At 33.4% G+C, this 15255-nt stretch overlaps 1 protein-coding gene across 8 annotated transcripts in view; it reads left to right on the top strand.

The window, feature by feature from the left end:
* Msp300 (Muscle-specific protein 300 kDa) overlaps positions 1-15255 on the top strand; it is a 409159-nt gene that overhangs the window by 382221 nt on the left and 11683 nt on the right. For all 8 annotated transcript variants that reach the window (XM_074174300.1, XM_074174298.1, XM_074174299.1 and 5 more), the window contains 2 exons: positions 928-1230; positions 14661-14918. In XM_074174300.1, coding sequence (XP_074030401.1) covers positions 928-1230; positions 14661-14918 — 561 coding nt within the window. The remainder of the gene's footprint in view (positions 1-927; positions 1231-14660; positions 14919-15255) is intronic.

The raw sequence follows: 15255 nt of genomic DNA, 5'->3' as shown, positions 1-15255 counted from the left end.
ACCCCTTCAATTCAAATATATACATATCTTTTATATCCTCCATTTTAACATAGTTTGTGCCCATGCACCATTTTTATTTTAATATCATTTGAAATGTATTGCATTTATTAAGTATTTGCTACCCAAGCTTTGTCTACAAGATTATGTCTTATGATAATTAAGCATATTATTATTATTATTATTATTATACTCGAACATTATGTCTTTATTGATTGTACTTCCAAACAAATGTTCCTGTTGAAATTTTTCGTTATTCAGGTGATGAAATTGGTTTAAATCGAGAATTGATATGTTGTTCTCATATCGATGTATTTAGCTGAGAATATTTCAGGAAATAATATTTACGAATACCACTCGACTTAAAAATTGTCTCAGATGAAATTTTTTTCAACTCAAACTCTGTTATGAAATTGTTCGATACTTGATGAAAATCCATAACGTATTCAAGTAACATTTTATTATGAGATTATCTCTCAGTTGAGAAAGCTATTATGTAACGAAACACGTGTTGCGATTTTGTAAACTGTATAGTGAAAATCTCACAATAGTATTATTTGAATACTCAAATAATGTTATTTTTGAGCAATACCAATCAAACAACCAGCAATATATGAAAACAATCGTCCTAAACATTCATGGTTTCATCGTACTATTTTCTCCGTTTTCATTGAAAATGGAAATTTGACGATAAAATTAAGAGTTCTTGTGATATTACTTTCAATATAAGAAAATAACAGGCTTTTTTCCAGAATAACTTTATTACCATTACTTTTTGAACAATCTTCGTATACAAGACGTTAATGAATGTATTCACCTTCTTGAAAATCTGCAACTTTTCCAATTCACTTATCACTGACAACCATTTACTTCCAATAATACGCAAATTCCAATTTGAATCAGTCTTCAACCGATTCTGTTCTTCCACAGAGCGTATCAGGAGATCTAGTTTCTCGCGAGACCCTCGTAGCGGAGCTGAAGAACGCTGCCAAACCTTTGGCCGATAGTTGCGCTCCGGAGGTATCCGCCAAAATCGAAGCCGCAGTCAAGGAAGCTGTGACTGCTTATGAAAACACTTGCAGCAACCTCAAGGAGTTGTGCACCAAGTACCACCACGCTGCCGATCTGTGGAAGCAGTACAAGGAAGCATCTGACTTGGTGAAAGAATGGATTGAGAATCCAATGGAGTCGGTAGAGAATTTGGAGCCCGATGAGGCCATCGAAAAAGTCAAGGTAAGAATGGTTCACTTCATCTTTAGTTTAGAGTGTTTAGATAATATATCACAACCTGTGTTTCCACGATCATTCATGAAAAACAAACTTTCGATGCATAATGCAGTCGTTAATTTTGTCTAGAATTTTTATGGTCGATCGTTCTATGGACTGCAAAATTTTTGAATCGATTCACTCTCGAACCCACTGAGAAATCAATATAATTTTTTGTTCAGTTATAGCATCAGAAAACATTTTGATTTTTTTTGTTCAATTTTTTTTTGAGAAGATTATACAGTGTCACCGATAAAGTCCGCATCAAATAGGAAACTTTTTTATTTATCGTTTTATGTGAAATTTGATTTTGGCAGTAGATTTTGCTTAAGAAATGATGTCAAATGGCGTCTACAAAATAGGTCACGTGATTTCCTTAACCTGTCAAATTGACATTTAAAAAAAGAAACAGAAATGACATTATTCTTCAAAATATCCAAAAATATCAAAGGATAAAAACATTTTTTTTTGTAATTTTATACCCACACACCAAGTTTCAAACCCATACTGAGTATTTTATATTTTCACTATTTTTCCGCATTCCTGCTTTTTCTACTTATCAAAATTTAAGCACACCTGTACTAAATCATTTATTTTAACTAAACCCGTCACCGAATTTCTTTTTTTGTAATATAATAATATTTTAAGAGCCTCTTTGATGTTAAAAACAAATTTTGAAAAATAAAAGTTGTCAAATTTGATGCAAAGTTCATCTAGTTTCAACGGGGCTTTCCAAACTATACAGTACTTGAGTTTTTTAATGAGCAAATGTTCTAATTCATATTGTGAGGCCATTTCTTTTTTTAAATGTCAATTTTGACAGGTTAAGGAAATCACGTGACCTATTTTGTAGACGCCATTTGACATCATTTCTTAAGCAAAATCTTCTGCCAAATTAAAATTTCACATTAAACGATAAATAAAAAAGTTTCCCATTTGATGCGGACTTTATCGATGACACTGTATATATAACACAAAGCACGGAGCAAATAATAGATCCCTGAGGAACACCACATATGACAGTTTCAGGAGAACTGTTACGCCAATAGTAACATTTTTATCTGATGAATAATTATATTGCAAAAGTAATCAACAAATTGAGATTTAAAAAAAAGTATTTAGGTTTTTCCAAATATTTCATGAACTATGATGGATTAAGAAATTTGAAAAAAAAATCTTTATAGAGGAAGACATTACAAAAAAAAGTCCCACCTTCCGAAACTCCATCAACTATTAAAATAATTTTAAAATTTATGAAAATTAGGGTGTATTCTGAATACTATAAAAAACTGATTTTCGTTGGAAAAAATCTTAAAGTGAATTATCGAAAAGGCTAAGTAAATATTGGTTAACAATAAATATAAATAATTTTACAAAAAAATTTTTGCTTCGTGGAGCTTTTTTAATCAGTGTACTTAATAAGATCACGTTATAAAAGTTCAAAAAATGTAAATCTGTCTGTTTAAAAATCGGTAAGTTGAACAAAAAGTTGTAGCGCCAATTTTTTTATCATTTCCTTGATTCATAATCAATCAAAACTATCATTGCTTCGGTAAGTCTGAGTTCTTGCGAAATTTTACTACGTACACATCTGTAACGTTCATAAGACTTGACCCCAAAGTTATCTATGCTATTTTCATCGAAAATAATTGTGGCATTAGTTGAATAATGTTTATGAATATAAGCTGCATAATCTTCGGAAATTCGCTGAAAAGTGACAGTTTTACGACGAATTACTTTGCGTCAAAAAAAAAAACACAATCGATAGTGAATTCATATTCAGAAGATCAGATTTTACAAAACGTGTAGGCTGTAATGATTCATACAGTCTACAGAACGTTACTAATATGATTATGATTGTTTTCTCGACAAAAACATATAGAGGTAGGTCTATTTTAGACCCAGGTGATAAATAATACCCTAGTTGATGTTTGGTTGTCCCTAGTCAATCTATAAAACTAATGGCTGGATATTTGAAATTTTCAGAAGAGGGTTATACTTTTTATTGAGATTATTTGGCTTTGATGAATCATTTATTATACCTCTTCATATTTGTATTTGCATACTAATCACTCTCGTCTGTATTTGGTAATCAGTAAACGGACCCCGATCATGACCCTTTTCTCAAGGTAAATAGTTTATGATGATTATTCTACCAGAGACGGGCTAAGCCCAATTATGCAGCTTAGTATTGCAGCTGTTCGAGTCTTTCAATTCGAATCCAATCACATGGAGAAAATGAATAGTGATATAATTGCATTGGCCAAACAGAAAGAACATTTTCACAAAGAATTGAAGAGAATAGTAGAAGTTTTGTGAAAAGAAAAACCATTTACAAACCACCTTTCAGCAGATGGACATGAGTTCAATCATGAATACGACGTGTTACATTTAAAAGAGGAAAGTTTTAAACTCAATCTTCTAGAATGTTCAGAAATCAATAGATGTAAGAATTCGGATAATTTACTGAACGATCAATTAGAATTGAATAACCCCCCCGTTACTAAATATTTTTTCAAATGTGGGAACTGGGACATGAGCTCAGATAATTTAGTTCATTACAAACTCAGGTAAAACTCAGTTATTTGAAATGTAGGTACTTCAAATGGAAAAATTAGGTATATAAAGCATTGAATATGTAGAATATAGTTAGTAAAGACACGCCATTGCATGGCGAAACACGTGTTGCCTTTTTATAAAACACAAAGTGTTTTTTGAATACGTTTTTGAATTTGAATCTCAAAAATCCCCCCCTGTTCAATTAAACATCTTTAAAGCCGCTGGTCAAAATAATCAGTCACAATAATAACTATATTTTAACGACTCAATAGCCAAGGGTCTTCCAGAGGATTCAAAGGAAACGTGTCCTTTATCGCGGTCCCCCTCCAGTTGAACCAAATCGGTCCGTGACAGCATCCCTTCTGTATCTTTCCACGTGTCGATCGATTCCTTCTTTGTATACCCGGCGTGTGCACTCTGCTTAACATTTCGTAGGCACCCTCACCAAACATATTTCCACTTATTTTAGTCTCCATCCAGCGTTTGTGACAAAAGCGCTAGTAAGTCCATGTATTTATAGAAATACCGGCCTTATACTACGGCCACGCGAAATTATATAAATAAGTGTTCTCAATCGCTTTCCGTTCCGGTCAGAAATAGAAATGATTTGAATGGAAAATTTGTGTGTACTTTTTCATTGAATATTTTCAATGGATAATGACCTTATTCGGCTAGACGTTCTGTCAGTTGCAAATGATGTTCGGTGTTTATGTGTGTTCCAGAAGTGGGATTAATGAGGCCTTTTGTGTGATTAATTTTATTTAGTACATTCTTAGCAATAAAAATTTTAAGTCCCTGTGAATGAAGTGTAAAATTCTATTTGCGGAGAAATACTCTCAGATGTGCACTCCTGAAGAATTGAAGGTAATTTAGAATACTGTTCAAAACTATGATAAAAATACTATAAAGTTTCAATTGTGTATTTCTTATTTTTCTGACAGAAATGTACCTAATTTTGAAAATTTAAATACAGAAGTAGGTACTGGTTTTTTTCAATTATCCTCATTTGTGGAAACTATCCTGCAACATAACCCTATTTATGTGTAAAACTCAAAAACTGCCCGCGCACTATTAAATGTAAACATTGCACTATACAAGTTCACAAACGAACTATAGTATATTTCACAACTATCATTTTATTAAAAACCTAACCTCTACGACAAAGAAAAGACAATAAAGATGACATTCGTTTGAAAACAATATTTAAAAAACTGATGATAATATATAAAAAAAGAATAGTCGGCAAAAATTGCAGAAGTTATAAACAACTTAGTAAAAGAAGAGTTTCATCAGTTCGGACTTCCACTGTCTGATTATATAAAATGATTTGAAATCCCTGAAAGAACTAAAAAAGAAGGAAAATTAAAAATTGAAGAAGAAAAATTAATAGCTGAAAAATCAATTATATTAAGCAAAAAACTTGAAATGAAATAATAGTAAAATACAATACAAGTAGAAATGGAACAAATTGAACAAAAATAAATTAAAAAATATAAAATTAAAAAAATTCCAAACCAAGTTAGTTCACGACGTTTCGATTGTTAGTATCCACAATCGTCTTTGGGTGATGACAGTCATCACTAACAATTTGTTCCATTTCTACTTGTATTGTATTTTATTATTATTTCATTTCAAGTTTTTTGCTTAATATAATTGTTTTTTTTAGTTATTAATTTTTTTATTTTCATTTTTCTCTTTTAATTTTTAGTTCTTTCAGGGATTTCAAGTCATTTTATATAATCAGACAATGGAAGTCCGAACTAATGAAACTCATCATGAAACATTGTCAATCACCTTCAAACAAACGTTAGTAAAAGAATCGGTTTGTTTTTTTCCAAATATCTCAAAACTATTCGAGATATCTGAAACAAGATCCATAAAAAGCAGGAAATTGAAAAATCCGCTTCTCGTAAGTACAGAAGTGGGTACTAGTTTTTTCTAATTATCACCATTTGTGGAAACTATCCTGCAACATAACCCTATTTATGTGTAAAACTCGAAAACTGCCCGCACACTACTAAACAATTCACAATTCACTATACAAATTCACAAACAAAATAGTATGTTTCACAAGTATCATTTTATCAAAAATCTATCCTCTAAGGCCAAAAAAGTTGATCAAGATGCCATTCGTTTGGAAATAACATTCAAAAACTGATGAAAATTTTCAAGAATGGTCGGCAATAATTACTAAAGTTATAAACAACTTAGTTAAAGAATTGGTTTGTTTTTTTCCAAAAATCTCAAAAACTATTCGAGATATCTGAAACAAGTTCCTTAAAAAGCAGGAAATAAAAAAAAGCCGCCTCTCTTAAGTACAGAAGTGGATACTAGTTTTTTTCTAAATATCCTGCAACATAACCCTATTTATGTGTAAAACTCAAAAACTGCCCACACACTATTAAATGTAAACATTGCACTATACAAATTCACAAACAACGAACTATAGTATGTTTCACAAGTATAATTTTATCAAAAACCTAACCTCTAAGACAAAAAAAGATAATTAAGATGCCATTCGTTTGGAAATAACATTCAAAAACTTATGAAAATTTTTAAGAATAGTCGGCAAAAATTACAATAGTTATAAACAACCGAGTAAAATAACCAAATATCTCAAAAAAACTATCGGAGATATCTGAAACAAGATCTATAAACAGCAGGAAATAAAAAAAGTTTCTCCTCTCGTAACTATAACACATCAATAAATAATGATCCGTCGGCAAAATGAGTTGTCCCCAACTGCACCCACTCTTGTTAAATAGTTGATTTTTGGCTGTTGACAGCCGATATAAAAACTCAGATAATTTTTAAATTGGAGACTTTGTAAATTTTCACTCTTTGAGTGGGTTTAGAAAAGATCCCCATATTGTTTCAAAAATGAAAATTTGTTCTGAACAGACACATTTTCCAAAAGAATTTAAAAAACAAATCATTGCTAAAAATTGAAAAACTTTTTTTTTGATAAATAATAAGGGAAAGATTTTTCACAATCATTATTCGTGGTGTTCTTTCATATTACCAATTTTTTTTTAACATAAATAATTTTTAACGACCTTTTTGGGTTTTTTCACCTTCAATCAATCAGTTCACCTCAATGGGTGAATTCAAAGTGTTTTTCACAGTATTCATCAGTAAGTTGTCGAATTTAATAATGTAGTACATTAAAAATGAGCTAAGAAATTGCACAAATACTCATCTCAACGATTCAGAGACTAAAATATAACTACGTCTTTGGATTCGGAAAAATCTAATGTACTTGTAGTGTCTTCTTTGGTTTATATTATTTTCAAATGTCCTTGACAGATATCAAAGGAGTTTTGTTTTAATTTCCTCGTTCAATAAACAAACTTGTTATTACAAATTGATGTCTGCGCTATATTTTTTAAACTAAAAATACACACATCGGAGAAGTCTAGGGATATTTTTATAACATACTAAATATCATAAAAATAAATGCATGAGGTCGTTTAATTTCGATTAAATTGGTACACTCGACCACCCTGTAGATTTCTATGGGTTGAACAAAGCCTGCAAAAACGGTAACTAATCTATTATCAAGTTTTTTACAAACTGTAGGTTTTCGGCTAAAATGAATAATCTGAAACTGTCGAGTTTGTACATTCTATATACGCAGTTCTTGCTCATCAATTAAACTGGAAATATTGTGCTTTAACATGGAAGGCCATCACTTACCATTGGCTGAGATGAATAGAGCTGTAGGGCTTCTTCAAGGTGGCATGCGACAAAATGATGTAGCTCTTCGTTTGGGGGTCTCCCAAAGTGTTATCAGTCGATTGTGGCGGCGTTTCCGTGAAACTGGCAGTCCATCCGAACAACATCCAGGGCGAGGACGCGCCACAACTGCAGTTCAAGACCGATTTTTGGTCTTAACCGCAAGAAGACAACCGACAATCACAGCACCTGAGTTGGTTAACGTGTTGCAGCAGACGCACCAGGTAACCATTGGTCGTGATACTGTCAGAAATCGATTGCATGAAGCAGATCTCCACAACAGAAGGCCACTTAGATGTCCACCTTTGTCAAGAGGCAATCGCGGTAGAAGATTAGAGTGGTGTCAAGAACATCAAAACTGGGATGCAAATGATTGGGCCACAGTTTTGTTTACAGACGAATCCAGATTTGGATTTCATCCAGATTCTCGTCGAGTAAGACTGTGGAGAAGACCTGGAAATAATGAACGTTTGAGACACGTCCAGGAAGTCCACACATTCAGAGGTGGTACAGTAATGCTATGGGGCGGAATCATGTTCGGCGGCAGAACCGATCTCGTTTTTCCAAATCGCTCCTTCACAGCTCGACAGTACCTCGACACCATTCTTCTACCTATCGTCCGTCCGTTTGCTGGTGCTGTTGGTGAAAACTTCCACCTAATGCACGATAATGCTCGTCCACATGTCGCGCGTCTAGTGACTGGCTGGCTCACCAACGAAAGAGTTGATGTATTGCCATGCCCAGCACAATCACCGGACCTGAATCCCATCGAGCATGTGTGGGACATGCTTCAACGAAGAATTACTCCGCATATGGGGAACATTCACACAACGTTTCAATTGAGAGAGCTTTTAATCGCTGAATGGGCAAATGTACCTCAACAAGACATTGACAATCTCATTTTGTCGATGCACGATAGATGTAGGGCCGTAATAAACCAGCATGGAGGCTATACTTTGTACTGATTTCAATTTTTTTTGTATTATGATTTTTTTTTCGGGGTGCCAAAGAAGAGCCATATTTTTTTTTAGTTTTGCTTATATGCGCACTCAGTATTTTTGACAATTTAATAAATTTTGTTGTAAGTTACATTCGTTTAATAATCACCCGTCAACTTTTTTTTCCCTAAAGCAATATAAAAAAAATTATTGCCATTTTTAAAAATATCCCTAGACTTTTCCGATGTGTGTATATTGAAAAGAGCCATGCTTTTGTATCAAATTTGTATGTAATTTAAAACAATACTTTCCACTCAAACTTGTTTCCGTTTATTTTTCTTCTCTTACATGATTCATAAATTTAATGGTTTATCCTTGTAAGTTGTTGTCATAGACTGGTTCGCCAGAACCTAAATGACTGACCTGTTTTGCTTAGAAATCTGGAAATGTTAAAAAATAGCTTATATGTATTTTTTATTGCGAATAAATTATTATTATTATTCCAATTTGCCGGCCCAAATAACCAAGTAGGCTTTGTAGTACCAACGTTTCCCATTGCCTCATGCGTGAAATCATCTATTTATGTAAATTACCCTCGTTCATTGTTCCACGTACTTACAGTGCATTAGAAAAAACTGTCATCCATGTTAACCGTTCCAACATCCGCATAAAATGCAACTGTTATTTCAACAGGGCACGCAAACGCTTCTTTGTTTTATTTCAGAGCGGAAATTTGCAAGTTAGTGAGGAATGTGAATTATGCAACTGTCGAGAGTTTTTAAAATTTTGACGTATACAGAACAAACTGCGGGTAATGCAAAATTTTAAAAAAATATGACATAAACGTTGGTAAACCTAGACTTTTGTGATTTATGGAAAACCACCAACACCGGAAAAATTATAATTATCAGATTATCTAAAAGATTCGTAATAACTCGGAAGTTAATAAGACTATTCCAAGTAGAGGTTTTCCATTTAGAATAACAAAGAAAATTAAATTTCTGATGAGGCGAATATATAAAATAATATGTGGAATTGGCTGAAACTTAATGAAAGTCCTTAAGTATTCAATAATACTTTATGGTGACCCTTTCACTGAATAGTTTACAAAATTTTCTATATTTAATAGCTTCCTCGAATGAGTTCATACTGATAGTACAATAGTTTCATCAGGCGTGTTAATATTATGAAATGTGTTTCACTATTCAATAGCTTCCTCAGACGTGTTTATACTCATAGTATGAACACGCCTAAGAAGCTATCAAATAGGGAAACACGTGTTGCAATTTTGTAAACTATTCATTGAAAATCTCACAATGAAGTGTTTCTTTAATATAAAAAGATATCTTTGTTTTATTTTGTTTTAGGGAATTGATTGTCTCCCCTTATCAGACAAACCGATTAAGATGAAAATGTATTTTCTAAAATCTGCAATAAACTCTGTATTATTTTAACTTGTCACAATAAGTAATATTTATATATCTTTGAAAGTGGTTGGCAATGTTTCGTGGTACTGGTTCGGGCTAGTTCGAATATGATTCTAATTTAATTCAAAATATCTGTATCTGTAGAGTAAGGCCATATGTGACCCATTGTACATCCTCCCGAGGAGTTGTCCTCCTAGGTTATCATCCGTCCTTTCCAGGAAGGTGGACAGGTCACTTGGAGACATCTGCTTTATATCGGCAGTTGTAGGCCGAGACTCGCCGAACACACACTCTCTTATTGACGATAACTCCGGTCACTCGCATAGAAAATGACAGTCTCATCTTACTGTTCATACATCCTGCATAGAGGTGTGTCCACTAGCCTCATATCATGGAGGTGTTTCCTTAGTTGACAGTGGCCAGTCAGAAACCCTACTATTAAGCGTATATTTTTCCTAGTCATCGCCAGATATTTCTTCGGCGCCAGCTTCCCAGAGCAGCCCAGGGTGATCCTGGCAAGATTACATCTTTTGATTCCATCTTTTTAGGGATTGAACATGGGTGTAACATTTGGCTGGTTCCGCAACTGTCGAAGTCATCAGGCCGTAGGTGCCACTGGGTCCTAAAATTCTCAGTTGATTCAAAATATATGAAAGAACAAATAAAATTAGAATAATTAGTTAAAATATCAATAATATGTCAGCAATAAAACGTGAAATAAAAATACAATGAAAAGAATTAAATAAAATAATCAAAGTGAAAGGTTAACATGACCACAGAGTAAAAAGAAATAAAAAAGAATAAAAAAATGAAAGTGAGGAAAGAATTCCAAAAAAAATAAAATATTTTAAGCCAAGTTATTTCACGACGTTTCGATTGTTAGTATCCACAATTGTCTTCGGGTAATATTTACATTCCTCGTCCTCATTTTTTTCTAATTCTAATAAAATTTGTAGTTTTACCCTGAGGATGACAGTAGTATAGACTGTCAAAATATCGGTAAAATAGTAGGTAAAAAAGTACAAGTTTCTTGCTTGCTGCTTTTCTCAAAAAGTTTTCAACATTCGTGTGTGGGCGTGCGTATTTATGTGTACGACTTCGATAGTCATGTTTAAACTCATGTGTATACCCAATTGTCAATTTCTCATTTAGTTTCAATTCTGATTTATCTCCCTTTTTTCCTACATGTATGTTTGTTGGGAAAATAAATCGTTATTATTATCATCCTTGAAAGATAGACAGTTGCCATCCGGACTTTTTTGTATACTTGTGAAAGAGGAATATACTCACAAGTAGCACCACCACCACGACTTATCGCGGGTAGCATCTTTATATTTCAACCATTCACCCAAAATATTAATAAATTATACACATAAGCTATCCCCTTGGTGAAAACCGTATGAATATCCCGTTTGGTAGTTTTGGAATTTGTTGCTTTCAGAATTTAATTTGCAAATCTAAAGCAAATGGAACTTCAAACGTTCAAGCCAGTCTCTATATACCTACACAGTAGGTTTAATGGACTGACGCCTATCAGAAAACAACTACTCCCCTGGCTAATACCACGAAGGGCGTTGGATTATATCAGACAGGCGTCAGTGCAGGAATCTTCACAGAAAATGTCCTGCATATGCAATTGGCAATACAACTGAAAGAGTCGACCTTCAATTATGGAACGGGCACACTTGCAGACCGGTTTCGGGCTTATTAGCCACTCATCAGTGCAAGATATTGACCATCATCGACCTAAAGTCAATGATATGCAATATCAGGACATTTTCTGTGAAGATTCCTGCACTGACGCCTGTCTGATATAATCCAACGCCCTTCGTGGTATTAGCCAGGGGAGTAGTTGTTTTCTGATAGGCGTCAGTCCATTAAACCTACTGTGTAGGTATATAGAGACTGGCTTGAACGTTTGAAGTTCCATTTGCTTTAGATTTGTTTATTGCCAGTCTTCAAGCATAGCCCATTGACTAATAAGAAAGATTTAATTTGCAATATGAAATATGATGAAGATTCCTCAGTATTTTTGTTTCAACTTGCAAAATGTCAAAATATGAAAATTTTATATTGTAATTAGATGTCGGTTTTTTTCAGAGGGCAAAACAAAAGCTCCAAAAGAACAAGTCGGAAAAAAATTCAAAATCACTGCAAAATGATACATTTCAGTTTGTAACTATTCTACTTGAATTTTAACTATTTCATCTTTCAAATGTGTTTATCAATTTTACTTTGCTGAAGAGGTCAAGAAACCCTAATAAATAAGATTTTTTTTTGTAAACAATTGATTCTTTCAATGCAGTACTAATCAACACTCTCAATATCGTTATGTGTAAATATTATTTCTAAGCTGAGTATAGTTTATTTTAGAACACATTCTCTTGTTGAAAGAGATTCGAAACTCTTGAATCGAGACAGCTTTTCTCCATTTGAAGCATATCCACTCTTTCACTAAATTGGCGTTTGCCAAACAAATAACAATTTAGTTAGACCATGCAGTTCACGAACTCCAACATAAGGATGCGAATTCCGAATCGAGAATGTAGCAGCAAATGAAAGTGATTAAATATTGCGTGTTCTCGTGTGAAATTATTACGGTCCCATTTGATTTTCGATTTCCATCTACTTTAATTGAAAACAACACGTCGTGTAACGGCCAAGGTTAATGGGTTGAAGTCACAGATTAAGATTTGTTCATTAAAGGGATTGGATGATTCAGGCGAGTCGATTTCAACATAGGTTCTGTGATTGGGAAGTGTATCGATGATGATACAAAGGAAAGTTCTCCTTCCACACAACGGGGAGGTTTACGAAGGTTGTCTTACATAACTATTCATCTCATATGTGGCAATCAAATGATATCTGATATAGATCGTAAAACTCATTTTCAAAACTGAGTATTAATAGAAGTCAACAGAAGATGTACAATTACTAAAAAAAATTTACTCTACTCCATTAGGTAATTCTTCTTCTTCTAATATATCATGAAATACATGGAACTAACCATAAGAATATAATAACCTCAACTCGGTACTTTCTATCCACAGTAAAGACAATGAATAAAAATATAAAAGAATTATTGCTGTTGATTAATCAATTTTTAATCACAATTAAAAATGATTTGTTACATGCAGGGAAAGTGAAACATAAAAAACCCAAGAAGTTAAATTATAATAATTTTTTGCCTGAGTTTGTTTTCTAAATGGCTACAATAAAAAAGTCTTAGACTCTTTTAAATCTTTGTTCGGAAATAATGTATTAGGACCATCACGACCAAGTGGACGGTTTCATGCACAGGGATCGTGGAATTATCAAACTGGGTAGTGAAGAAATATCCGCAGAAATTGATTTATTGATTTAGTGACAAAATCAAGTGCATTCATGCAATAATTTATGGACTCAGTGTATGCATTGTTTTAGAACAATCATTCCTTATCATTATTCCTTTCCAAGGTTACAGACCTCTTCTCTTTCATTTCTTCTACAGATTTAATTCATCGGTTTCCATCAAATTAAATTTACGATACATTTTCGACAGTTACTCAGGCACTTTCAAAGACTTTGAATCCCACCAACACTGAACTGAATCAACTTATTTGAATAAATATACAAATATACAAACGAATCAACTAGACATATTATCCAATGTAATTGTTTTCGTGGAGTTTATTCATCTGAGAAATGTAGAAACAACTTCCTGGCTTCTTATTACAAGTCATACACTCAAAAAAAATTCCTTGTGATTCCAGATTGTCGTTAACTTAATTAATCAAGTTGTAAGGTTTGCTTTCAACTTGTGAATTGAATAATCTTTCTTGTGGCATTTTTTATAATTTGTTCTTTACAATTTAATTTTGAAATTTAATGCCGTTACAAATACTGACTAAGGAAAAAACAAACTCACAAGCAAATAATACTATTTTTCCAGAAGTAAATACATAATTGCCCAAACGAATTTAGAAACACCAAAATCGTAACTTTTTCAAGAGTAATTAAAAAAAAAATACAAGTGAGTTTGTGCATCTAAATCCCCAATCATAATACAAGGAACAGCTTCTGTTGTGAGAAACAGCCAATTCGACTACTCAATCAGAGAATATTTGTCATTCAATCTAGCCCACCGGCCCTATGTGTACATCTGATGATTGTTTCAATCAATGTTACTTTATATGATTCTGTGACATCGTAATATTTCGTAAAATAAAATTCACTTCGGAAAAAATCTCCTTTTTTTGATGTTTTGAAAAACAACTATTCGAAGAAATAAACATGTATTTACAACTGATCATCTTTGAGAGCGTCGTTTATGTTTAATATTCGGTGAGCCTTCTGACGAAACCATATATGGCGTCTTCATTAGGTGAGAAGTAATCGCCTCTATGGTGAGCCTTGTCTTCCAAGGATAGTTGAGTCCAATAATGCATTCGTGGTCTAGCACTACTGAGGAGACTTACAGAGGTCGAAACAGCATTGTCTTTAGTTGGATCATAAATACTTTGTTTTCGGGCTCTGATTCAACTCTTTGTTCAAAGATAATTTCAGATAATAATATTATTTGATGCATAATTGACCAGTATTTTCATATCGGTATCTTACTAAGTTCGAGAGATACTAATCAAATAATATTTTTGGGAACCCTTTATCTAGCGGCTACTTGCTTTGATTTGACTACTGCAATATTATATTTGGTAATTATGAATACTATTCAAACCCCTTATTTTGAATTTTGTTTCAGGTATGCGAAGAGTCTCTAGCTGCACATACCAGACGGCTCGCCGATTTGCAGCAGCTTGTTTCCGGCATCGCATCAGCAGTGGGATTGGACGCCAAGTCTCTCTTAGGAGGAGAAGTCCAGGCTCTTGGAAAACGTCTAGAAGACGTCAGAGAATCGCTTACGGCACTCGCTGACGTTGCTGAAGCTAAGGCCAAAGCTAAAAATGACGCTCAGAAGGAGATCAACGGGACCAGGATATATTTGGATTCTGTACAACAGGTTGGTGTAATTTCCACAATGCTGTCAATGTCAAATATCCCATAAGTTGTTCAAATATCACTTGGAACAGAGAATTCTGAAAATATTCAGATCAAGATTGATAATAAAATGAGCCGTACATCATAAGGTGCCTTTGAGTGGCACTAATAATATTCAGGGGTGAGTTTTTCCCGTCAATATTTGTTCGCTATGCTGTACGATCATGGAGCAAGGTTAGCAAATAACTTGCCAGGAATAACCCAATCTGATTCTGAAAAGTATTTATAGCTATATTCGGCTTCAAAAGTAGATGTGTTTTGTTGATACTAATCCTATTCCGAACAAGATTATTCATCAA

The sequence above is a fragment of the Leptinotarsa decemlineata genome, unplaced genomic scaffold (genome assembly GCF_025532065.1).
Source record: "Leptinotarsa decemlineata unplaced genomic scaffold, Ldec_3_MD MMD2_P_RNA_scaffold_12, whole genome shotgun sequence".
Taxonomy (NCBI): Eukaryota; Metazoa; Arthropoda; class Insecta; order Coleoptera; family Chrysomelidae; genus Leptinotarsa; species Leptinotarsa decemlineata.
This window is presented reverse-complemented; position numbering and strand designations above follow the sequence as displayed.